The sequence below is a fragment of the Kryptolebias marmoratus genome, linkage group LG10 (assembly GCF_001649575.2).
Source record: "Kryptolebias marmoratus isolate JLee-2015 linkage group LG10, ASM164957v2, whole genome shotgun sequence".
Taxonomy (NCBI): domain Eukaryota; kingdom Metazoa; phylum Chordata; class Actinopteri; order Cyprinodontiformes; family Rivulidae; genus Kryptolebias; species Kryptolebias marmoratus.
Genome location: NC_051439.1, coordinates 1480185 through 1505960, shown reverse-complemented (window position 1 = coordinate 1505960; position 25776 = coordinate 1480185). Strand labels below are relative to the sequence as shown.

The 25776-nt window shown below is 38.3% G+C and overlaps 2 protein-coding genes across 6 annotated transcripts in view; one reads left to right on the top strand and one right to left on the bottom strand.

Moving 5' to 3' along the window:
* The window catches only part of alms1 (ALMS1 centrosome and basal body associated protein), a 21044-nt gene extending 11339 nt beyond the window's left edge, over positions 1-9705 (bottom strand). For all 3 annotated transcript variants that reach the window (XM_037977651.1, XM_037977653.1, XM_037977652.1), the window contains exons 1-8: positions 9591-9705; positions 8337-8511; positions 8058-8178; positions 6175-7942; positions 5875-6034; positions 4231-5361; positions 2080-2195; positions 932-1991 (exon numbers count right to left, since the gene is read on the bottom strand). In XM_037977651.1, the coding sequence (XP_037833579.1) occupies positions 932-1991; positions 2080-2195; positions 4231-5361; positions 5875-6034; positions 6175-7942; positions 8058-8178; positions 8337-8511; positions 9591-9602 (4543 nt within the window). In that variant the 5' untranslated portion in view covers positions 9603-9705. The remainder of the gene's footprint in view (positions 1-931; positions 1992-2079; positions 2196-4230; positions 5362-5874; positions 6035-6174; positions 7943-8057; positions 8179-8336; positions 8512-9590) is intronic.
* On the top strand, positions 9687-25373 carry si:dkey-33c12.4 (uncharacterized protein LOC560112 homolog). Of its 3 annotated transcripts, none has more exons than XM_025002726.2 (19): positions 9687-9796; positions 10025-10252; positions 10466-10518; positions 14953-15028; positions 16461-16600; positions 16816-16899; positions 16975-17031; positions 17118-17315; positions 17438-17599; positions 17891-17945; positions 18037-18127; positions 18213-18354; positions 18504-18608; positions 18692-18800; positions 20535-20724; positions 22067-22141; positions 24093-24195; positions 24282-24388; positions 24474-25373. In XM_025002726.2, the coding sequence occupies exons 2-19, from the start codon at positions 10225-10227 to the stop codon at positions 24622-24624; spliced, it is 1926 nt and encodes a 641-aa protein (XP_024858494.1). In that variant the 5' UTR covers positions 9687-9796; positions 10025-10224; the 3' UTR covers positions 24625-25373. The 3 variants fall into 3 exon arrangements, with proteins under 3 accessions (XP_024858494.1, XP_024858493.1, XP_037833616.1); XM_025002725.2 differs by having other exon boundaries at positions 10463-10518; XM_037977688.1 differs by lacking the exon at positions 10025-10252 and having other exon boundaries at positions 9735-9796; positions 10463-10518.
* The last annotated feature ends 403 nt before the right edge of the window (positions 25374-25776 follow it).

Genomic DNA, 25776 nt, shown 5'->3' with positions numbered 1-25776 from the left:
TTTTCATTACTTTAAAATTTCACATTTCTACAGTGCTTTGTGTCCGAGATATGACGAGTTAAAAACATCCTTCAAGCCAACTCCAGCAACACGGATTTCGAAAAAATATATGGGAAGAGATACGAGATCTTCAGGTACCACTCTGCCTTCTGGGGCGATTTGACAGAAAACTATATTACCTACAGGAAAAGTAAACACATTGCCTGAAAGAAGACAAAAATGCCTACGTTCTGATATATAATTTGTTCATGCATCATGAAAGATGTGGGCGAAGGAACAGTTTGTTCGCTAAGAAATGTGTTGTGCTCAGACAGCTCCACACTCTAGCTCGTTAGTGAGGTTAGAGTGTAACTGTCAAAATTTCATGAAAATTCCGAAATTTTTGCGTGTTTTTTGGTGATTACGTCGCCATAGTAACACGAAACACGAATAAAAATAGTAGCCCTCATGCCGAGACCGAGCCGGTCGTTCTGATATAAAATTTGTGGGGGTTCTCTGCCCGGTTCGGGCCGCATTAAGGGTAACGGATGAAAAATAAATAATAAAGAGACACCTTATTCAGTGTAGAGTAATAGGTGCCTGCATGCATTGCATGAGGCAGTACAATGCCTTGCTTCGCAAGGCATTGTACTGCTCCTTATGCACTGCTGGCAGACCCCAATTATCCTTTGCTGAGAAGAAACAGAGTTACAGACATTTTAGTCAAACCTTGTAAATAACATTATGCAATATCTCAAGCAATATTTCACAAAACGTGTTAGTTCTTGTTGTGTTGGTCCTTGAATTGGGGTGACTCTAAATTCAAATTTCATTAAAATTCATCAAGTTGTCCATCAGATATTTTGCTAACACAAAAGTGGTAAACACATTCTCACTTTCACCTTCAGCAGCAGATGACAGTTTTAGAATTCAGTTTCTATAAATAGATTACCTGATGTTTCAGCAGTAGGGGTTCCTGGTACTGCTTCAGTTTTACGCTGTGGTGTGAAGGACTGTGTGGATGCTGCTGGCACCTGTCTCTGAGCCGCAACAGCTTTAAACAGGTTGAAGGTATCAGATCTTTCAGGTGCCTGATGTCTTATGGGCTCTCTGCTGTCGTACCACCCTGGTGAACCGGACAAACTAACACCTTCATCTGGACTTTTGGCAGCTGAAGCTGGGTCTCTGGAAATAAAGTGTTGCTGAGGTAGCCCTGTAGGAGCATCAGGTGGAGTAGAGTGGGCAGCAAATGTAGAGGTGTGATCGGTTGCTTTTGGAGACAAAGTGAGATGGATATGTGCGACATGACCCGGCCTTGCAGTGGATCGAAGACCTGCAGCTTGCCTTGCTTTATAACCAACACCCAAAACAGAACTGGTATGATTAGATAACTCCTCAAAACGATTGAAGGAATGTGCACTGTCATGTCTGATAGTTACATCTGTTTTATCCAAATCTTCAGACTGCCCCCCCACAGTGTTCTGCCTCTTCTCGTTCTTTATGCTTGACTGAGAAGTCACACTTTCGTCTCTGCTATGGAAACTGTTACTTGCTTCATAAACAGATGGTTGGTCTCTGTTGGTTGTTTGTGCTAAGGCAACCACTTGAGCTTCATATAGATTTGGTGGAACTGGCTGGTTGGTGATAAAGGGTCTGCCTGTTCCTGTGGAGAGTTCTGTTCGATGTAGAGAATGTGGGGCTGAGCTGAGGGGAAGTGCAGGGGAAGTACAGCGCCTGCGGGTGGCTGTAGTAATGGATGTAAAAGTCTGAAGTTGTTTTGCAGAGAGAGTAACACCTTCTCTGGCAGCAATCTCACACAATCTGGCCTCTAAATCTGGGTGAAGGGTGCTATGTAGCTGTGTGTGAGACTCTGGGTGCTCCGTGCCAAGAAGGTGGTGGTTGTCCATATCAGTGAGGGTAGAAAACGTCTTTACAGACTGAGGAGCATTGATCTCCTTATTGACTTGAAGACTGGACGATGCATTGCTGTCTGTATCTGTGCTCCCTTGGCTCTAGGAGCAAAAAACAACTTTGTCATGAGACCTGAAAAGATTAACTTTGTTACCTGTGAGGATCAAGAGGTCTTTTTAAAAATGTTACCTTAATAGGGTGTCTTAACAGTAGCTCCTTCTTGATCTCCTCAATGCGCTTTCGATCTTCTATGTTCAACTCCTGTAGTTCACACTGCTGTCCCAATACATTTAGCTTGATCCACTCTGAAACACAAGAAGATATTTGAGATTAGCAAAGTCTCAAACAAAAAGCACATTATCTCTTAAAAAAAAAATCACAGTGTGCAGTCCAAAACAAAGATCTGTCACTTCTGAGATGAATGGTGAGTCAGACAGAAACTGTAGATCTCAGTGAAAATGTGTAGGAATAACATTTGATGTTTGAATTTATTACTAAAAACCTAATTGTCCATTTTCATAGAAGAAATAATAACAAAGACAGGATTACCCAGCTTATTGTTGAGCAGAAAAGATGTCTCCCTAAAATATTAAGAGTGTGCTTTTTCAATTAAAAGGCATAGCATTCCTTGAAAGAATGCATACTGCTCACTGCCTTTTACACCACAGTTTTGAACTACAATCATTTCATGATGAAAAAGAACATTGTTCATCATGAAACAATGGGTTCAGCACCCTGGGTTCAGCACCCTCCACCCGCCAAATGCGGGTAAATATTTGAAGTGGCGGGTGAATTTGATCAACACACACGCCACTGTGGCGGGTTGGCAATTTGAACAGAAAAGCGAAATACCACTTCAGGCGGAGAAAACCCGCATAAAAATATTACAACAGTTCACTACAAACCCATATGATGCACTCCATCCACTACAGATTACATGCAGTCTAACACCAATTAGGTGTTGTGATGAGAAGCTATTTTATTTTCTGTTTTTCAAGAGTAGTCGAGGGAAGAACCGAAAGTTAAACAACGTTTTTTTTTTAACTAAATCAATGACGTCATGATGTCGGTCAGCGTGCGTGCGCGCCTACGGCCGGTGTTCTGACGATCTGTGCTTCCTCTCAGATTTTCCTACCGTAGCACGGCAAAACAGCTATGTCTAACGGTCGGTGCTACCCGTCAAAAACTGCTACCGTCATGTTTACAAACCGAAAACTACAGCGGTTTGTGTTAATGTTAAATATCATCGATACTGAAGTGGAAGCTTAGGAGTTATGCTTAGCATAGCATTGGAACAATTTATATCCACGACGAAAACCTTTCTAAAACCACAAAAATCACTTCCTTCATCAGAATATCCTACCTGGTAAATATAAGCAGGTAGCACAAATAGATCTATGCATTAAAAGCAGCAAGTGTCTGAAAAACATTACAACTTACATACAAAAACTTCAATATTTATTGAGACTGACTCTGAGCTACTACAACACTAAATTTTAGCTCAATATTTGTAAAATTGTCTGGGTTAGTCATTTATGTGTTTGCTAATGTTGATTAGCTGCAGGGGCCACTTTGAACTGTGGTGACTGCAAAAGTTAATCAGTTGAACAGAAAATCAGTGATGAGACCATTCCAAGCAGTGGAATATGTCTACCCTAAGATAGTGAGAATGCCTATCAAACAAAGCTTATTAGCAAAGGGATCAAGGTCACCAGTCTTGTCAGAGCTGGAGAGATGCATCACCAGGATGATGTTATGACCTGGAATCAAAAGGTGCACAAGTACTCTAGATTACTGGTTCCCAAAGTTGAGGTTGAGACTGTTCTGTGAGTTGCAAAATGCCAAGTGAGGGTCTTCAGATGATCTTCAGTAATCAAAATGATTCCTAAATGCATATTTTTTGATATTTGAAAAATAATGAACAGTAGTCATAACTGACTGTTTACTGTTTGTGTTATTATGTCATTGTTTAACTGAACTAGAGATGTTGATGTGCTTCAGTCACTGATAGTTGGTGTCACATATCTCTTTCACTACTATTTGAGGGTTGATGGCTAAAAACTTTAGGATTTATTTCTCTAGATAACAATTTTGATACATCTAATAAAGACATCAGAAGATTTAACACTAAATCTTATCTATTCATAACAAGCATCAGTATTGTGGCCTTGTAAATGAAATGTTTCCAATTCCATTTTCAACATGATTTTGCTTCAAATTATGCTGTTCACCATTAAGAGTGTAGTGGACAACAGGGCTACAATTAAAAAAAAAAACTTAGTAGTAATACTGTCTGAGGTCTTTGTGATCTTTTTGATGCATCTATGTGAATCTGTTTACCTTCGGTTTTGTTCTCCTCTTGGTCTGTGATGCTGGACTTACTCGACATCATGGTGAGTGGAGATTCACTTTGTAGTAATTTTGCCACTCTAACTGCCAGTGAGCTCTCACTGCTCCCATCACTCATTGCCTCCTGATCAGCATCCTCAATGACAGATGAAGAGGAGTGACTCTGTGCAGCAGTTGAAGAACTTTCTTCCTCCTCTGAGGTCCCCCCTCTGTCTGATGAAGTAGAGTTAAGCTGCTGTGTGCTTGCAGCTGGTAAAGGCTTCATAACGTTAGGCTGTGTTGGGATGTTTTCAGGAGGTGCTGCACTACAGCCCTCAGGTTCTGTCCGTCGGGCTGATTTGGAAATGGCAAGAGACGTTTCTGCACTACTACCTACAGTGCTACCTTGTGGTATGTTGTACGTTAAAGTAGCAGGTGCAGTAATAACAGCTTGTATGAATGGGATATTATCAGGTTGCTGAGATGAGGTCATACTCTCACGACCAGCAGACACTTGTCTTGTTTGCTCCATGGAGTCTGATGAAGACATTGCACACAGAAGTAATGAAGGAGTTCTGAGGTCTGCAGCTGTAGAGTCTAGTATCCTGCTGGTTTTGGGATCCAGTGATTTGAAAATGTCTTCATCAGAGAGGAGATGGGCTGGTAAAGCAGATGAAGAGGCTGCAGAAGACCCACAAGTTATGATGTTCTCTGCATGAGAGAGTAGTTTACGAACCCCTGACAAGGCGTTGGTGTTGACAAAGGGATTGTTTGCATCTTGATCCATACTTTGGCTGATCTGGAAAGGTGAATTTGAGCTGCTTTCTATAACCCTTGCCTTAAGAGTCAACAAGGTATCAGAGTCAGATGGGTTTGCAAGCTGATTTACAGATTGTCCGTTGTCCCATTGTTGCTGGCTGGGTTGCAGGGAGGAGAAATGGAAGCCTTCACTTGGCTGCAAGCTGGATGCCAGTCTGTCTTCACACTGAATAGCTTCTACAGATAGAGATGTTGTCCTCGCTTTGACCTTTGATGGGACTGATACAACTTGACCAAGACTGTCCAGGCTAGACGGTATAGACATATTGGAGTCTACAGACAGAATGCTGGATCTGGAGAATTCTCCTTTATGGGGACTGCCTCCTGGAAATAAAACAGTAGTATTTTAATATAACTGTCTAGTACTGAGCATGATGAACTTCAGATGACAGATTAAGCACACCAGACACTTCTTTGTTCCTTGCCTTCCTTCATAGTGAAGTAAAGCAGTTCTCCCAAATGTTCATATAACATAGTAATAAAAAAACCAACATATTATAATAGGTCATTGTTGCACAAAAAGCAAAAGGGAGCTAGGATTAGAGTTAGGTCAGTTTGGACCTAAAACCTACTTCTAGTTAAAATAGTCACAAAAGAACAGGGTGCAAGAAATGGAAGTTGCTGATGAGGTAAATATTATTAGTATCAGTAAAAATAATAATATAACTGTACCTTGAGCTTTTTTAAGTAGCTAATAATTTGCAGTGTGGTGAGCTACAAAGCTTAAACATGATTTGTTCAATTTAAACAGGGTTAGTCTAGTTTTTTTATTCCAAAAAATAAGCTTTCCCTTGAAGTTGCATATTCTGAAGTGAAAATCCTATTAAAATTTGATACCTTCAGAGGGTTGAGTGCTCTTTGAAGGCGTTCTGGTGTATTCTTTAATTGTATAGAAGTCAGTGGGAGAAAATTCACGCTCTCTAATTGGCCCTCTGGGTGCAAACGGAGTTAGAATTTTTGAAGGAGTCTGGTCTATCCCGAGGTTTTGAAGATACAGCTGCAAGAAAAACATATATGTCATCAAAAAATGTCTGAAACTAGATTACTAGCTGACAAGTAATAACTGTATTTAAAAACAATATTTTAGAGAGAGATTATGATATTAAATGTTAAAAAGCTGTCAGTTTTTCTCTTTACCGGAATTCGTTCATCGATGTTGAGCTCTTGAGACTTTGGAGGTGGTGGTGGAGTTGATTGTTTCGAAGTCCAGTAGGAAGCATAATTATCAAGCTCTAAACTAACAACAGAGGAAGTTCCAATAGAAGCTCCTACTTTAACTCCACTGTAACTGTCTTGGGAACTTGAAAGTGTCTGATCAAATGATACATCACCGAGGCTTATGAGAGGTGATGGTTGAACTGCAGTGCTGGAATGATTATGATGTGGAGCATCATCCTGACTCTGAGTACACTCTTTTTCTGGAGGTGTGTCAGTCTGCTGATGTTTATTAACCGACATGACAACTGTGCTAAGAGAGGAGTGGGATTGTGACCTGCCAAAGGATGAGAGTGGTGCTGCAGACTCCCTGTTATCTGTGTCAAAAGGAGCACTGCCCACTGCCTCCCCTCTTTTTAGAGAAGAGCTGGAGAGAGCTGAGGAAGAGCTCTGAGTAGCATTTTGACTGGCAGGTCGTCGAAAAATCCCAGTCTCCTGAGTAAAAATTTGGTTTATGGGGTTGAATACTGAAGAATGAGATTTATTTTTCAAAGAAATCCCATCAGATTCTTTCAGTATTGGGATATTGTTCTGTTCTGCCCTCCAAGCATCTACTTTCTGCTTGTAGTTGAGACTTGGGAGAAACTGAACTTCTGCAGAGGTCTGCACTGCATTATCATCACACTGATTAGCTCCATCTGGAAGATGGGCATCAACTTTTGAGACAGCTGGCTGTAGAGTGATTCCTGTGCTCGACTGAGACAAGTTCCCCTTATCAGATTCTATGGCTGAAGGTTGTCCTAATTTAGCATTGACGTTGGATTTCAATTGAACGATACAAACTCCTGGAGTAGACTGAGACTGTGGAAGAAAACCCAGGTAGGACCCATCACTCCCTGTTTTCCTCTGAGAAAACAACAGGTTTTGTTCTTTGTTAACCCATTCAGCACCTGATGAAAATGTTCCCATCCACGACACACTACCCAGATTTGCTCTCCCACTTGGTTTCCGTTCAGCAACATTTTTGAGGGATGATGTGAACAATCGACATGATGGTGTCAGAACTATTTGCTGGTTTGTGTTAGATTCAGCTTCTAATTTGCTGAGTTTCTGTGCTTCAGACAGTAGCTGTCTGTGTAACAGCTCACTACTATCATCAGGTTGAGTGCTGCGGGAACCCATGGTAATGTTACCGATCACTGATGAAGAAGCTCTTGACTGAACAAATTGTTTTGTTTGCTTCTGGAAAAGACTAGCATCACCTGGATGGCCTTCTCTTTTGAGCAAGCTTTTGTCTGGGATCGCCTTCAAAGAGGTCTGAGATTCAGATGAAACAACACTACCGCTGCTTCGCAAATCGACTTCTTTCTGTAAAAGGTCCAGAAGATGCTGAGTAGGAATATCTTTTCTCAGAAAGAAAATCTCATCACCAACAACGCCACTTGTATACTTGTCTGTAAGGTCAGTTTGTGTGTCTGACTCCCTGTCTCTGCTACTTGTACCTTCTCTTGACAGTATTCCTTGTTCATTATCAGTAATGGCACTCAGATGAGACATTTCCTTTTCTTTGCTTTCTGATGGTAAACTGTGCTGAGATTGAGTGAAGCAGCTATTTGCCCCTTCTTCAGAAAGGATTGTTGCTTGAGCCAAAGGGTACTGAGACAAAGACTTATGTCCGAAGGAGTGAGTGACGCAGTCCTGCAGAGGAACATCAAATCTCTCTGATGATATAGAAACATCAGGGTATGCCCTAAAAGAATTAATAGATGTTCTTGTTTCATTCAAACAAACTATTATACTAGTAGTATAATGTTGAAAAGCATCTTTATTAACGCTCAGTTTTTAAAAAGTCTTATTTGTCTTACCTTAAAGGAGCAAATTTTGGGCTACTTTGCTGGGAAAAAGAATACTGAGTAAAGCTGTGTTCCACTTCAGAGGTTACACCCAACAGAGAGAGGGCTGAAGATAAGTTACTGTCCTGAAAGTCTAATGAAACACAATGGGTTATCGATGTGAATCAAAGGACAAATGGTAAATAACTTTAAACAGATACAGTTTATTCTTTTATGTGAGCAGCCTATCATCTCAACGTTTGTGAGAACATCTGATTGATACCAACCACTCTTTTATTATACATCACATACCTAGCTGCAATGCTACTCCTTGTGACTGTTGCTCCCAGTCATCGGCTTCAACCCCGGGCTGTCTCTGATCTTGGTGAGCACAGCTTTCACTTTGAGCTCCTGATGGGCTGAGGAGTGTTTCTTCAGCAGGCTGACTCCCATCTTCCACTTTGGACAAATGAGATGTTTTCACATTCTGTAAACAGAATCACAAAACAAAGCAGCAATAAATTACCATCTTACTAAATCATGTTACTCTGTTGTGTAATCTTAAAAATGAGAAATGTCTGTTTTTGAAGGCTTAAAACTACTGCTAAGAACAACACAGTGGTCTCTGGAGTTTGTAGAACAGAAAAAGTCTCACACATCTCCACAAACTGATAGCCAAACAGCTGAGCAAATACAGAAAGAAACTGCTATGATTGTTCTGTTGTGCTGATGCAAACCACAATAAAGAAAGTGACTTCTGTCACCCCAGGCTCTGTCATATAGTGTTTACATACACATTACCATGTTCTATTTACCCATATTGTTTTTTATTAATGAATGTGAAAAGCTCATATAATCAAATGGTGGAGGAACTTACAAAGCAAACTAAAAAAATAGAGCAAACTAAAACAAACAAATAAACAAGTGTTGTACTACACAACTTTAATAAAAATAACCTAATAAAACTTCAATACAAAAGGTCTATGAATTGTTGTGTTTACCCTAATTCCACTTCATTTAAGTAAAATTACAGTTCAACAGTATAGTTTTAGGTTTAAACGCATTATTTTTAGTAGAACTTAATTTATCTGTTAGATGTTTCCTATACTAATTATATTCTATACTTGTGACATTTTGAACAAATAAGCAGTTTTTGTCCGCAATTAAAATTTGGGTTTGCTTAAGTCGCAACTTCACAACAATGAAACAGCATTCAAAATTGGCAAAGCTGTTTGTTGTTAAAGCGAAAAGTGCTAGCTGGGAGCAACAGGTTGTTATTGTTAGCTTGCTTCGAAATACGACAGAATATAAAATAAACTCGCAAACTTGCTAAATATTAGCGTTTTTGTTGTGTGTACTAATACGCATGTAATATTTTAATACAGTAGTATTATGTGAAATTATTTTAGTTCAGTTATATTAGTTAGCTCACGGTCAGTTAGCAGTTAGCTTTCGATATTAGCCAAAGCTTACGTAACCTTTAACCCGAAACTTCCAGCTTGTGAATTTGCACCCCGAATTAATAGTTTTGCACATTACGATTTAAGTTGAAGTTGCACAAATTACCTGATGTTCCATGCTGTAGTTAATGATGACAGTCCGCCACAAGAGCGCGCTTCCTCCACTTTATTTCAAAGGACCGTTGCTAGGAAGTGCGAGGAATAAAACCGGAAATAGAATTGTCTGGAGGAGACGATTGGCCTGTTTATCAATAGTTTGTTTAAACAGTGTCACATCTTGAATCGTTTAACGTTTTCACCTACTCAGTCATGGTAGGTAAAAATTATTTATACTTTGTTCATTTCATTATTACAAAAAAGAGCCTTTTTAAAAGGCTCTTTTTGATGATTAGCCTGCTGAGATTGATGATATGCCATTCTCATTTCATCGTTTAACAGTTTGTACTTGTAAGTGCTCTGAAATACACAACAACAAACTGTCCTGTTTCTGAAACATAGACTGTATGAAAGCTTTTCTTTTTTTTAACTACGGATGATCAGGAGCAGAACCGACGCCAGAGGATGGCAGTGTTGCGGTAACGAAACTAGCTAGATTTACATTAAGACGAAGAAGGAAGCAGAAGGCAGAGAGACAGTTTGTACACGATCCCAAACTCGGACACAAGAAATAATCGGCTGTGTTCATAACGTGCCGATGAACACATATACTGGAAGCCTGTGCAAAGACATAATTCAAGAAAATGTCGAGAAAGAAAGCAATAGTTAAAGGTAAGACCGGAGCAGTCAGTACTGTTTTCCTTCTGAGTTTCATTTACCGAGAAGTGGACTTGTCACTGTTAGCTAACCAGCTAGCTCTTCAGGTCTAACTGTGTCAACGTCTTAACTTAAAACAAGTCATTTACTTTGTTTGTCGGTTATGTGTTTTAGTTCAACTAATCTGTTTCTTAAATTTGACGTAATCCTCTCTGTACCTGCCAGCAGGTGGGCCTCCGGTGCCCAGAATACGAGAAAATTCCAGATTAATGCGCACACACGTGAGTATGAGTCAACTTGTCTTTACTTTAATGGTTGTTCCAAACTTTCTTGTAAGGATGCTCATTGTCAAAAGTGAAGTGTGGGTTTTTTGAGAAAACGTTTTTAATGTATAAAACGAATGTTAAGGAAGCATCTTAATTTATGGGTATATCTATAGATTTTTTACAATTAACCAGTGATTTTCATTTTAAATCCTAATTGATTATTCATTAACTGTGCTTTTTTTCTGCATTAACAGCTTAAATATGACAATGGAATTTAAACAATTAAGGCAAGCAAAAAGTGCTTTAATCAAACAGAATATAACCATTTATGGCCACATGGTTAATGGACTGTACTTACATAGCACCTTTTTTAGCCAACCAAGCTCCCCAAAGCAACACAATCTGCCCTCATTTACCCATCCACACACGTTCACGCAGCACTACTACATCTCTACAAAGCTAAAAGAGTCTAGAGGGCTGTAGAATCCCATTCATACATTCATATTGGAGGCAATGAGGGGTTCAGTGTCTTGCCCAGGGACACTTCAACATGTGACTGCATCCTGGTGGAATCGAACTCCCGACTCTCTTGGAGGAGAATGACTGCACATTCTCAGCAGCTGAGGGGCCCGCACAGTGTGTTCTTCAGATCAGTTTACTCATGTTTATGTGTTAATATATTATAGATATACAAATAACTGGGGTTGGGCATTGTTTTAATTTGAACGATTGTGATTCCTAACAATCCTCGATTCCATTGCTTTTAAGAGGCAGTGAATGCTGTAAACTTTCTGTGGCACCAACAGATTTCCCTTGGATGCTGCGGTGAATAGAGTAGCACATCATGAAGTCTGGTCAACTGTCTGGCTAATGTTAGTAATTTCAGGTCGATGGTCTATGAAACAATACATAGGCTAACGTTAGCTGGGTATTTGCGTTTGAGTTGATGCACTGTTTTACATGGGGGTTTAACTTGTAAGCTGCCTTAATGTTGGTATAAGACGCAGTGTTTCCCCCGGTGTATTATAAGCCTGGCGAGCCGCCAGGCTAAGCTCTGCTTGTTTATTATAAATACGTCATTTTTTAATACGTTTTTCTCCACCCGCTCCCCCAAAACCACTGCCTTTATCTACCTCACCGTGTGAGGGTGCGCGCACCAACGGTGACACAATCGCGCTGTCCCCGCCCCTGTGCGAAGGTCCTGCACCTTTTATAACTTGGTGTGGACCGCGTGCGCTGCACTTCGTTCATAGTGGATGATTTCGCTGCTCTAGTGCTCACAGTTTTTTTTTTTTTTTTTTGTCACCACCAAACTTCCTTCAACTTTTGCCCCTCTTTCTTCTTCTTCCTGTAGATTTTTTGGCTTTTGACTGATAACTTTGGACCTCAGTCATAATGGAGAGTGGTGTGTGTTGTTTCGTTCGGTAGGGTTAGGGATGAGAATGGATGGAGGGGATGGGGTGTTTTCTCCGTGAGACTCTCCGTCTTTGCTGTTGCCTCTCACTCTAACATGCTTCAAATATGACAATGATTTTCAGAAAAAGTAAATTATTTATCATAACTCTGGTTTTACTTGGCCTATTGACACAATTTTAAACTGTTGTATAGATTGAAGTCAGTACTTTTGACACAAATTGAAATGGTGTCTCAGTGAGGTCTATATTCCCTGCTAGAGCAATTTAAATTGATTATGTGACTAGGACGTGCCGGCACGTCCATTGACTCCAGTTAAGCCACTCTTTTTTTTTTTTTTAAGAACTTTTTTTCTTAATATTTTTAAAGTACAGTCAAAAGTAAAAAACAAATAAGATTGCACATTAGAGGGAGACTCTTAATTGGGTAATATATAACACAAAGAGACCCTTAATAATCAAAATTAGTCCTGCAACTTTGATATGGCATTAGTCCATTTTCCCCATTTATCCTGACATTGCTCTTCCTGTATCTTCAATCTATGTGAAAACATCTCTGTCTCAAATAGTCAGTATCCATTCCTTTGTGGTAGGGGATTCGGATCGGTACCATTTCCTGGTTATTAGCTTTTTGGCCGCCACCAACATAATTTTAGACAAATAACAATCATTCTTAAATATAATATTATCCAGGAGACCAAGATATAAAACCAAACCAGTCTTAGGTAATGAATAACCCATTATTGTTTCAATCTTTTTATGTACGTTGTCCCAGAACTGTGCAATTCTGGGACAAGACAAAAAATATGTGTGTGGTTACCATTAGGTGCACCACAATCTCTCCAACACGATTGCGCTCTAGCTTTGAATTTACTAATAATTTTTGGTGTTACAAAGAATCTATTTATATTCTTCCAACAGTATTCTCTCCAAATTCTGGAAGAGGATGTTGTAATTTGGGTCTTCCAGATGTTCAACCAATCGTTTTCTGTTAACATAATTCCCAATTCCTTTTCCCATTTTGTTTTAATATCCAATGTATTAGTACCTCTATTGTCTATATATTTATAGAGTAAAGATACTATTCTGTGCTTTTTTACCCTTATAATCAACATTTTGACTATCCCATTTTTATTTATGTCTATTTTATGTTTGATCTCTTTATTTAAAAAATCCCTTAATTGTAAATATCTAAAATGATCTTGAGTTCTTAAATTAAACTCTTGCTGTAGTTCCTGAAAACTTTTAAAGTGTCCATCTTTAAGGATTACACATAATGCTGTTAAACCTTTTCCTAGCCATTGTTTAAATTGAGGATCTTGAGTAAAATATTTATTGTAAGCTGGCCACTGTATCAAACATAATTGTCTCTCTAATTTACATTTTTGAATTGCATGTAACCATTTACGCAGTGTGAAACTAGTAACAGTATTAACATTCTTAAGTGTATTCTTAATAGTCTCAGTATCTCCAATAATACTCCACAGTTCTCTTCCATGTACTCTTTGTTCTATATTTTTCCATTTCGCTTCATCATTTTTAGCACTTATATTTATTATGGGAGTTATTTGGGCGGCATGATAATATTCTTTAAAATCAGGTAATGCCAAACCTCCTTTCTCTTTTCCTAATTTTAATATTTCAATTCAGTTCAATTCAATTTAATTCTAGGTTTTTTACAGTTTCATATGAATCTAGATATAATCTAATTCCATGTTTTGAACTGTTTGACCGGAATTTTTATAGGTAATGCTAAGAAAAGATACAGAAACCTTGGTAGTGCATTCATTTTTATAGCCTCGATTCTGGAACTAAAGTCTAGAGTCAGTACATCCCACCTTCTAATATCATTCCTAATTTCTTGGTCCACACTAATAAAGTTAGCCTTATATAAATCGGCCATATTTTTTGTTAATTTTATACCCAAGTATGTCATCTTATTAGAATTCCATTTCAAATTATAATTTCCATGTATCGTCTTTTTCAAGTTTAGTTTATATGCTGAGTAGAAGCCAAACATCTGTAATTGATTGATCAGACTAGGCAGTGAATTTTCTGGGTCTGATAAATAACAAAGTATAGCATCAGCAAATAAACCTACTATATGGGAGTCTTTATGTATATCAATACGCTTAAGATCTTTGTGTTGAAAAAAAATAAAAATTGTGTTGCCTTTTTATGTTGAGCCAACATTTCTAAATAAATTGCAAATAATATTGATAAACTACAACCCTGACGTGTAGAGCACTAATGTTATACTATCAGTTACATTTCCATTGATCTTGATTCTGGCCTGTGGTGATTGATACAAGGTCCACTGCATATTCCACTGAATAGCTGAATGAGTTTCTAGTAATGGTAAAAGGTCTTTACTGAAAGATTTGTACCACTCTGATGGCAATCCATCACTTCCTGGTGTTTTTCTTCTTTTTTAACCTATTAATTGCCTCTTGTTATACAAGAGGTAAGAAGTTTATTTAAAATTTCTCCTATTGAGGGCAGATCTGATGTCTCCAGGAAGGCTTCTGTTTGACCATCCTCAGCAGAAGGAGGTTGACTGTATAATTGCTCATATGTCCTGAACATGTCCTCAATAATTACTGGATCATATGTAATCTGATTTGTCTCGACGTCTTTTAATTTATAAGCCACACTTTTTTAAAAGTGTTAAGCCACATGTTTGATTGCTGCTGCACACACTTCCTGCAGATTCTTCTTTGTTGTTGTTCTGTGGCTGCTTCTTCCTGGTATTGAAACTAGTAATTCAGTAATGTTAGTCCCAGTTCAAACTGATTCTCGAGACTCAATGCCCAACTCTTCAAATAACATAACAAAAACATCCACACATCTTATGCAGAGAATAAGGTCAGTAATAAAACAATTATTTGATAATTAGACAAATTAACATTTCTTTTTGAGATGATAGTGACTTTAAATACTCAAATATCTGTAGCATACCTTTAAATTTTTTGTATTCTTTAACACAGTTGTAAACTAAAAGATGCGTTTTAATTTTTTGCTTCTTTCTTCTTTTAAGGAATCAATGTTGGATTTCATAAGTGGACGCAATTCTGCGGGTTCGGTCCTCGATGCACTTGCGCCTGCTCTCTTTGGTATTGCTTTTTCTGCATTTGGTGTTATTGATTGATTGATTGATCGACCAACCTACCTAGTCTTAAAAACTGCAAACTAACACTGAAGTCTTCTAGTGTTTGCTACATATTCTGGTCTCTCTTATTGTTACTATGTATGTTCACAAATAGTTCAGTTCCCAGTCTGAAAAATCTTCATCTGAGTTTTTATGAACTTGATAGTGATGAATGCTTGGTTTCATTGCAATGTTTAAAGATCTCAGCTTAGAGGATGTAAAGAGACCAGGAACTGTCCTAATAGCAAGAATAAAGTTTACATTTGAAAGGAGTTACAATCAGATTCAACTTTGAAGACATTTCTACAGAATAACAGATGGATGGCCCTGCAGTCTTTAACAATATTTCAATCTTTTTGATTCCACCCTGACGTTAAGGTTTATTTAAAATTGTATTTTGGCCGTTTTGAAGTGGCATCTTGTGAAAAGTTCTGAACATTTATTATCTTACCTGTAATAGATGGCCTCAGTTTGGAGAAATAATTAAATTCTGACTGGATTGAGGAGCTACTGAATAGTCCGAATGCAGCTATGACCAAATTGCTGCCAACTTTAAACAGTTTAGAGTTCCAAAATTTCATAGCAGTTCATGCACATGCTTCTTTATAAACTTATAGGACATTGTCAGTTTCCTAATACATGGTTATTTTACAAGCACAAATAGCTGCAGCGGTGAACTGTAAGTTAATTCCAGGAAGAATTTCTTATTCCTGCAGAAAAGAACAGAGTCATGTAAAATTGACAGTCGTGTAAAGGTTTAAATAATGCTGTTTGCACAAATGTCTAAAACATTTTGAAGATTGAAGTTATTTTAACACTACTTTAAAATCAGCCTGTTCAGGTAATGGCTTGTCTAAGCTTCAAAAGTGAATTGCTGTCATCCTAAAATAACTCCAGTTTTCAAAATTTCATAAAGGTTCATTATTATTTAAATCTTCACAACGATGCCATTAGTTTTGCCCTACATGATTATTTCTGCAGAAATATTCTTAAATTCCTGCAGAAAGTACCCCCGAGGCTGCACTGGAGCTGTTCCAGCTTGCTGCCGTTGCTATGCACAAAATAACTACATCTTTATGGAAATAACTGTGCATTGTAACACTGACACAAAAGATGTTGCAAAAGGTTTATAAAATAATGTTCAAATGAACTTCTGTAAAAATTGAGAAGATTTACAATGTTTTAAGATGGCTTTGGTCTTGGCTGTAGCTTGTTAATCCTGACAAGATGAAAGTTAATTTTTCCTAAGTGAGGACCTTCAACGAGCTATCTGCAACAAGTCAAATATTATTGTTCCTAACCTTTCCACAGAACCCCACTTCAAGATGGAATATTCCTTTAAAATAAGAGGGACTCAGTAAATGATTCTAGTTTTTTGTGTCTGATTTATCTTGCAGGTTTACGATATCCGGAGTCCTTGGAGGATGACCTTATCTATACAGATGATGATAATGATGATGACAATGAATATTATCCTTATTGTGCTACTAAAAAACATTTAGAACCACATCCACAAATAAAACAACTCACTGATGAGGTGACACATTTTATTGAATTCATAAAGGTGAAATTGAAAAGTTAACCTAACGTAACAGGAGAGAAGTTCAGATCGACACATGTACTGGACTGAAATATACGATTTAAACCTTTAGAGAATTAAAATTGAAATAATCATATATTACAAGTTAGCTTTTACATTTAGCAAACTTTCTTGTATATTTTTGCAGCTGTGTTATTGTGTGTCTTTTTTAGGAGGCCGATAAAATTGCCAAGGAACTGATAGAAGAAGAAGAACGGCGTAAGGGCAAAACTGAAAGAAACAAGCGTAAAAAACAGGTTAATAAATGGCAGAAATAATGTATTCCTCTTTAGCAGATGTAAGTGGTGCATTTCATTTTTATTTTGTTGCAGCGTAAAAAAGAAAAAAAGCGTCTTGAAAAAGAAAACTCTCCTAAAGAAAATTTACTTGTGAGTCAAATTCATTTATTTCTGCTGTAAATTGCCGAAAGGCTTTTGTAAAGGTGTGCTGATTTCTTGTTTTAATGTCATTTCAGGAGGTGGAGAAAGACAAGTCTGACTCCTCTGAGGATCAGGACCAGAAACCAATAAGTGCTAGTAATTCAGAAGAAATCAAATGTTCTAAAGCCAATCAGTCCCAAACAGCATCTGAGGTGGCTGCATGGAAGAAGCACGAGAGCACTACAGACAAAGATCTGATCAGGGTGATGAAGAAAGATGAAGATCACCAAAGGGTTTGTAGATCTTTTAGTTTTTAATTTATAGGAGGAAAAAAAACAACTAAATGTTTTCTTCTAACGAACATTTATTAAAATTGATTCAACCTGTAAAGCTATGAGCACCTTATTATTTACAGGGTTTGAGTTTAAATAATTCAGTCACTGAGGAAAAGTGTAACCAAAGGTTTCCAAATGAAAATAATGAAGACAAAACCAAAGTTCAGAAGCTTGAGGAAGAAAAGCCAGAGGTTCCCGAGGAACCTGACTTTCAAAAACAAGGAGATGAAGCCAGTGAAAAGGTAAGATCTTTACAGATAGCATTTTTAAGATAACGTATCAAAAAAAAAATAGATACCTGCTATTGTTTCTAAGTTGACATTTGTTCTCACTCCTACACATCACTGTAAGTTATCATTTACTTGGATAACAAGATATCTTATCAAATTAGACACAAAATCACAATTTCCTGAACTGAAGACTAACTTTCAACTGATTGATTTCAACATGCTAATATTACCATGTTTGAAGTAATCCCAACCTTGGAGTCATCGGCATGCCTCTTACATTTATTTAAATGCTCATTTTATTAGAAAACCGTGAATCCTGCTGTGGAGGAGTTTGCAAAAAGAAGCATTGAGCTTGCTTGTGAGTGAAGTTCATCCATTTGCAAATGTTGGGAGGTTTTGACAGAAAACAGAAGTGGAATAGAACTGAGATGGTTCCAACTTTGTTCCAGGTGTGGGGAACCGTTTGGCTGCCTCTGGACAGTATGAGATGGCAGCGAGTTGCTTTACTGATGCCATTAAATACAACCCAACAGAATTTAAGTAAGAACAAACTCTTAGAGCAACTTTTTAATAGAAAGCAGTTTTTACAGTAAGGATCATAAAATATGTTTGTTGTCTTTTTCAGGTTATTTGGAAATCGCTCCCTCTGCTATGAAAGGCTTCAGCAGTATGAAAACGCTCTTAGGGATGCTGATGTTGCACTTTCCATGGAACCAAACTGGATAAAGGGTTTATTTCGAAAAGGGAAAGCTCTCTGTGGCCTCAAGGTAAATCCCTGTTTGTCCACTGCTGCTGCTGCTGCTGCTGCTGCTGCTGTAGCTTATCCAGCTGTTGACTTAACCAAACAGCTTCTCAGGCTGATGTTTTAGGTGTATTACATGTTGTATAGGTTATTTCCTTCTTGTCTTTTCCCCAGAGGTACTATGAAGCCTCGCTCATCTACAAGGACGTGTTGAAGCTGGAAAACACGAGTGCTGAAGCTACTCAGGAGCTAAAACGAGCACAGACGTTGCACCTTATGGTAGAAACAAATTCCCTGTATCAGTTCTAGATAATAAGTTGACACTTTAATATCAGTAAAAAAAAAATACAATTTGTTTTTAGGAAATGGGTTTTTCCTGGGCGCAGAGCTTGGAGGCTCTGAAAACTCATGCAACGTTAGAGGAAGCAGTGGAAGCTCTGTTTGCCAGTGACAGCAGCCCAGGTCCTAAAGGTATTTAAAGGGATTTTCCAGCCATTTTGAAGTGGGTGTCTGTGTAAAAGTTATAAATAGTTAATATTTTACCTGTTTTAAAGAGCTGTTTAAACAGCCACAGTTTGGAGAATCAGAGTTCAGGTCTGACAGAACACATCTAAGACAAAGTGGACTGCTGCCACCTTAAAACAGCTTCGGTCCCCAAAATTTCATAGTTTATTTAAACACGAATTCATAAACCTTTATACTGTTGTCAATTTTACAAGATCTTTAACAGTTTTTTCATAAAATTCAATGTTTTTTGTTTGTTTTGTTTTGTTTTTGGAAAATGCAAATAGCAGCAGTAGCTAGCTGTAACACGTCTGCAGCAGCCTGGCGTCACTTCTGGCAGCAAATTCAAAATATTTTTGTCAACTTTATATTGTAATGTAAAATTGGCAGTTGTTGACGCTGCCATCTTTAAAGGACTGGAAATGAAAAACAACACAGCATTCATTTACATTTGGCCTGAGTGCAGTGCTCACCAGAGCAACCTGTGGCCTTTTATTGGCAGATTGCACCCACCTGTGTAAATCTCCACCCACAACAGGAAGTCAACAAGAACATCAACAATAAGATTCAACAGCAGTGAGGGTTAAGTATTAGCATTTGGACAAACGTCTATGAAATTCAGGAAAAAATTTGTTTAAGGACTGTGTTGACAATGGTTAGTCTGAGCAGACTCGATTCCAAAGTGGATTTTGTCATCTTAAAACAATTCCAACTTTTTAAAAAGAAATTATAGTTATTTATCCAAAAACATCTGCTGTAAACAATTATTTTGCCATAGCTATTCTGAAATTACTGCTGGAAATTCCCCAGGGCTACAACATAATTTCAAGTAAATTGAAGAACTGATGATGGTGTATATATAAAGATATATAAAATGCCATTTGCATGAATGTTGTGAAGCTTCTTTAAAGGGGTTTGTTGTAATTTAGCTGCCACAGTTATCAAGTCAAGGATGACAAAAACACTCATAGTCCCTTTAAATCTTTAATTCTTCACAAAGTGCATATGGGTGTGGTCGTTAAACAAGGAAAAATAACCTACTCCATTCAAATACAGAATGTCACTCTCAAATTATTCAGAAAAAGATGTTTCACAAGGCCACTAGAGGGCACTCAATGACCACAAATTACTCATGGCTTAGTAATGTCTACGAAGGTCAACATTTTGTCTCATATATGACCAAATATGAAGAAATACAAACTTATACAATAAGCTCTTTACAACCCAGGTTGAGAAAACATGCTTGGAACTCACGCCCAACATGTATTTGGACCAGCATTACACAAGACACGGTTCTGCACCATTAGCCATATAGGAAGAATGTAGAACATGGACATCATTGGCTAATCAAAACTGTCACGTCAACAAATTAGATGAACTGATAGTCAAACTGCTCTCCGTTTTAAACGAACATACACTAAATTAGGGCATTTTCAACACAAACCTCATATTAAAATCTGGAGATTTAAGTAGTTTAAAGATGGCACCTTATCAGTCCTGTCAGACTTAAACTCTATTTCTCTAAACTGAGGCCATCGAAAAAGTTACCTACACCAGGTAGGAAGTTAATTGTTAATAACCTTTCCACAGAACCCCCTTTCAAAATGGCCCAATCTCATTTGAAGTTAAAACGGTTTCTCTGTACAGAGACCAAGATAAAATGCTGGTATTTATGTTGCTTCACTGTTTCACCCTCTTTAGGTGCTGGAGCCATCTGGGATAATACCAAAGTGCAGGAATGGGATGATGGTGATGATAGTGATGAGGGAGAGTGGATTGTTCAACAATTAACCCGTCCTCGAATGCAGCAGAGCAAAGATTTGGATTCTTTAGGCCAAACCAGATCAGAATCTTACTCACTGACACCACATTCCAGCATTTCTAGGAAACCGTAAGTTCTCATTTATTTAAATCCTTATATGAAGGACGAGGAATGAAAGTCAGTCATAGCAAGACAGAGTACATGTGTGTGAATGAGAGGAAGGCAGGTGGAACAGTGAGACTCAAAGGTGCACGACTTCAAGTACTTAGGGTCAACAATCCAGGAAAACAGGAAGTGTGGTAAAGAGGTGAAGAAGAGAGTCCAGGCAGGATGGAGTGGCTGGAGAAAAGTTTCAGGAGTGATTTGTGACAAAAGGGTGGCAGCAAAGGTCAAAGGAAAGATTTACAGACAGAGGTGAGAGCAGCCATGTTGTATGGTTTGGAGACAGTGGGACTGACAAAAAGACAGGAGACAGAACTGAAGGTGGATAGGATTAGGAATGAGGTCATCAGAGGTACAGCACAGGTTGAACAACCTGGTGATAAAGTTAGAGAGGTCAGACTGACATGGTTTGGACATGTGCAGAGGAGGGACAGTGGGTATATTGGTAGAAGGATGTTAGAGATGCAGCTGCCAGGAAAAAGACGAAGAGGAGATATATAGATGCAGTTAGAGAGGACATAGAGGTAGAAGACAGAGTTAGATGGAGGAGGAGGACTCACTGTGGCCCCTGAAAAGGGAACAGCCAAAAGAAAAAGAAGTAATCTAAGACTTTACTAGAATTTGAAAACATTTTTCTTTTTATTTTTCTGTTTGGTGTTAATTAGGAGTGTGCCATATTGTCTCATTTACAGTAATACCGGTGGAACCTTTGATACTATTGTCATCATATGATAATATGATGACATAATTGAACTGAGCCTGACATGTGCAGCTCGAGGCGCTATGTGGTCCACACTTCTTATCAGGTGGTGGCCGTGATGCTTCCTATGTTTGCCAACCTCCATTAAAACAAAGAAGAAGAAGAACCGCGAGGCGCTCCGAGCGCAGCCTGAACAAACAAACGTGGCAGAGCACAATACGGAAATGTCTCCCACCAGTCCTGACTTAATTCCATGAAAAAGGAGCCACTTCTGTTGTTTGGAATTATTTTAGTTTTAAAATAGAAAATGTGGATCAGACCACCATATTTTGCAAGTCACGCAAGCATGTTGTGTCAGGTCAGGGTGGAGACACGTCACGTCTGTTTTCAAGTTACATATTTATTTGGGCAAATCCAATAAAAAAAATTAAAAAGCAGAAAATATGGAATATCATGTGTGATATTGTTATCGAGGCATTTAAAAAAATATATATATATTGTGATATAATTTTTTGGCAATATCACCCACCCCTAGTGTTAATGTTAGCATTGATTAAATTCAGTATGAAATGAAAATTTAAATTTTTACACTGTTTTTTTTTTTTAAAGGGAGCTGTTTTCTGTTTGGGTTGGAACATTAGCCCCTACTATGACCTACCTTAAACTTCACGAGCTCTTCAGCAGGTAAGTTCCACAAAATGCTCTTTTTTTTTTTTTTAGATCTCATAGCAGGATTCTTTTTAATAGAATCATATTCATAATGTTTGAGTCAGTTTACTGCTTTACAAAAGTTATCCAAAAAAGTGGGTGTGGGTGTGTATATACAGTTGTCCTCAAATTATTCATACCCCTGTTCATTTTTGTGATGAAATTAATGCTTTTTCCAAGTTTGTCTATGATTGCTAAATGAACAACAACTTAGAGAGTGACATCAAACATCAAAACATAATTCAAGAAACTTTTTTGTTTCATGAGTATATAATAAATTAATTTACAAAAAAGCCATGTTCAAAATTATTCATACCCTGGTCCAATGTCTTTCTTTAATAGTCAATAGTGTAGCCTTTGTTTTTTATGACTGCTTCGAGACGATTCTTGCATGTCTCCTGTGGGATGTTGGCCCTCTCTTTCTTGGCATAAGCCTCAAGCTGGATCAGGTTGGTCGGCTTCCTTTCTATCACTCTGGTCTTCAAGACTCGCCACAAGTTCTCAATCGGATTGAGGTCAGGGCTCTGACTTGGCCATTCTAGAAGGCTTACACCCTTGTCCCTAAACCACTCCTTCACTACCTTGACGGTGTGTTTAGGATCATTGTCCTGCTGGTAGATCCAGTTGTGGCCAAGCTGGAGTTTCTCTGCAGATTCCTAATGTAATCCTCCTTTTTCATACGTCCCTGGACCTTGACAAGGTTACCTGTGCCACTGGAAGAGAAGCATCCCCATAGCATAATGTTTCCACCACCGTGCTTGACTGTGGGCACAGTGTTCTTTGGCTTGTGTGTTTCTCCTTTCTTCCTCCAGACAAAGGCAACATCCATATGGCCAAACAACTCCAACTTTGTCTCATCAGACCACAGGATGGTTGACCAAAAGCTGGAATCATGCATCAGATGACCTCTATGACCTTCACGTGGTTCTTCCTAAGCATTGCGGTTTTCCGAGGTCTATGTCCATGGAGACCTCCCCTGTGCAAGACTTGCTCGATGGTGGATGGTGACACCTTCGTCCCTGCCTGATCAAACGTTTCAAGTAGGGCCTTGGTTGTGGTCCGGGGGTTGTTGTTGACCTCTCGGCAGATTTTCCTGGCAAGTTTAGGGGACACTTTATGCTTCCTGCCACGGCCACTGAGATTTCTAACGATGTTGAACCTCTTGTACTTGTTGATGATGCTCTGAACAGTTGCCACAGGGACATCAAACCACTTTGAAATGGCCTTGTAACCCTTTCCTTCAGCATGGGCATTCACAAGACGTTGTTGTAAGTCCTCACTGAGCTCCTTCTTCTTCGCCATGATGACAGCAAATTGTGAATGACCAAAGACTTTGCCTCAATTTATACTCGTCTGGATGGATGCTTTTTTTTTTTCTTGCAAGCTTGTGGACACATGCAAGAATCGTCTCGAAGCAGTCATAAAAAACAAAGGCCACACTATTGACTATTAAAGAAAGACATTGGAAAGGGTATGAATAATTTTGAACATGGCTTTTTTGTAAATTAATTTATTATATACTCATGAAACAAAAAAGTTTCTTGAATTATGTTTTGATGTCACTCTCTAAGTTGTTGTTCATTTAGCAATCATAGACAAACTTGTAAAAAGCATTAATGTCATCACAAAATTGAGCAGGGGTATGAATAATTTTGAGAATATATACTTACATACATACACACACCCTTAGACACACACACACATGTATATATGTGTACATTATTTTACATACAGTTCATGAGATATTTTGTTATCGGACAGACACGAAAAACACACACAGACACATGCAACAACATTATCATCCACATTTCAGTGACGAACAATAACTGATCATTGTGAAATTTAACTTTGCTATTGTTTATGCTATAAGTTTATTTTAAAAGTACAAATCTACATGCTACTGATTACTCAGCATTTCTCCCCTCAGAGCTGGGACAGTTTGCAGCATTAAGATGTTGCTTGAGCAGCAGTGTGCATTTGTGAACTACACCCGAAAAGAAGACTGTGAGAGAGCCATCCAGTGCATTGATGTAGGCATTTCAAAGGTTTTGTTCATGGAGTGGAGGAGGAAATTGTGTCTGAGTCTCCTAATGAAATACATTTGTTTCTCCTTCAGGGAATGGTAGTGGAGGGAGCTCCACTGACAGTACGATATCCACATAAATTTCACACTGGACTCAGTGGATCCAACTTTGGTGCCACTGACCCCAGTCCACATCCTGGGTAAGACGGGTCATCTTCCAAGTATGAACAAAAATAAAAGGCTTCTTTTTAGTGATAAATAAAACGTTTTCTCCTGTGGTTACAGCACATGCAAGAAGGAATGCTTTTTCTGGAGGACAATAGGCTGCACAAGGGAGGACTGCACCTTCAGACATGTCCCGGAACACAAAAACCTCGACAAAGACAAGTTCACCAGCAGGCTGGGATATTTATCACATGTAGGAGATCATAAATAAGAAGCTACATGACAAACATGTAGCGTTTCCTCTAAGATTTAGCACAGGGGTCTTTGTTTTTTCCAAAATGTGTTTGGATTTTACAATTTGTTGGGGATTTGCACACCATGATGGCCATCACTGTTGTATGCATACAAACAATATTGTATTATAACAATATTTCAAGTAACATTTTAGAATTGCATTGTAAATTTTCTTCAAGCTCAGCACATGTCTTGGCAAAGAGTCATTTCTGACCTGTTTTATTTTACATTAGTTTTAAAATCACCAAATTCTTCCTGTTGATCTTTAGTCAACTATGTGGCAGCATTATATTTATACCTTGGTGTTAGGGGTTCAGAACATCTGCTTTTATTTTGAAGGCTGTGATTGATGAGAAGTTGATCTGTTAATATTGTTATGCCATGTTTATTTTGCAAACTGTTCTATTTATGTTGCCAGGGTTGAATTTGTTTTATGTGAGATCATTAATTGGGTATTGTTAGGATTATTAAAAAGGTTCAGTTCCCTAAGTCTTGGAGCCTCTGGTTGAATGTAGTCAGGATGTTTAGGGCACAATAGTTGTAGATCTGCTTCAGCTGCTAAAAGATCCATCAGAATGACCTAAACCTCCAACTCAAAGTGTTCATGTCATACAGTCATACACAATGATATGTATATAGTTTATTTTTAATGACTGTAAAGTTAGAAGTGTAACTATAAAGAATAATTTGAGACTGAAAATTTTTTTTTAAAACATCCTAATTCAGCTTCTTTCTCTTCTTCTTTTTTGGGTTGTTCCCTTTTCAGGGGCCACAGTGAGTCCTCCTCCTCCATCTAACTGTCTTCTGTGTCCTCTGTCTGCACACCAACTACCTCCATGTCCTCTCTAACTGCATCCATATGTCTCTTCTTCGTCTTTTTCCTGGCAGCTGCATCTCTAACATCCTACCAATATACCCACTGTCCCTCCTCTGCACATGTCCAAACCATGTCAGTCTGACCTCTCTAACTTTATCACCAGGTTGTTCAACCTGTGCTGTACCTCTGATGACCTCATTCCTAATCCTATCCACCTTCAGTTCTGTCTCCTGTCTTTTTGTCAGTCCCACTGTCTCCAAACCATACAACATGGCTGCTCTCACCACTGTCTGTAAATCTTTCCTTTGACCT

Excerpts from the sequence above, each read along its gene's own strand:
- si:dkey-33c12.4 (XM_025002725.2), top strand. The coding sequence starts at position 10,225 with ATGTCGAGAAAGAAAGCAATAGTTAAAG. Across the intron at positions 16,900-16,974 it reads GAAACAAGCGTAAAAAACAG|CGTAAAAAAGAAAAAAAGCG; the intron begins GTTAATAAATGG and ends ATTTTGTTGCAG. Across the intron at positions 17,600-17,890 it reads GAGATGAAGCCAGTGAAAAG|AAAACCGTGAATCCTGCTGT; the intron begins GTAAGATCTTTA and ends TCATTTTATTAG.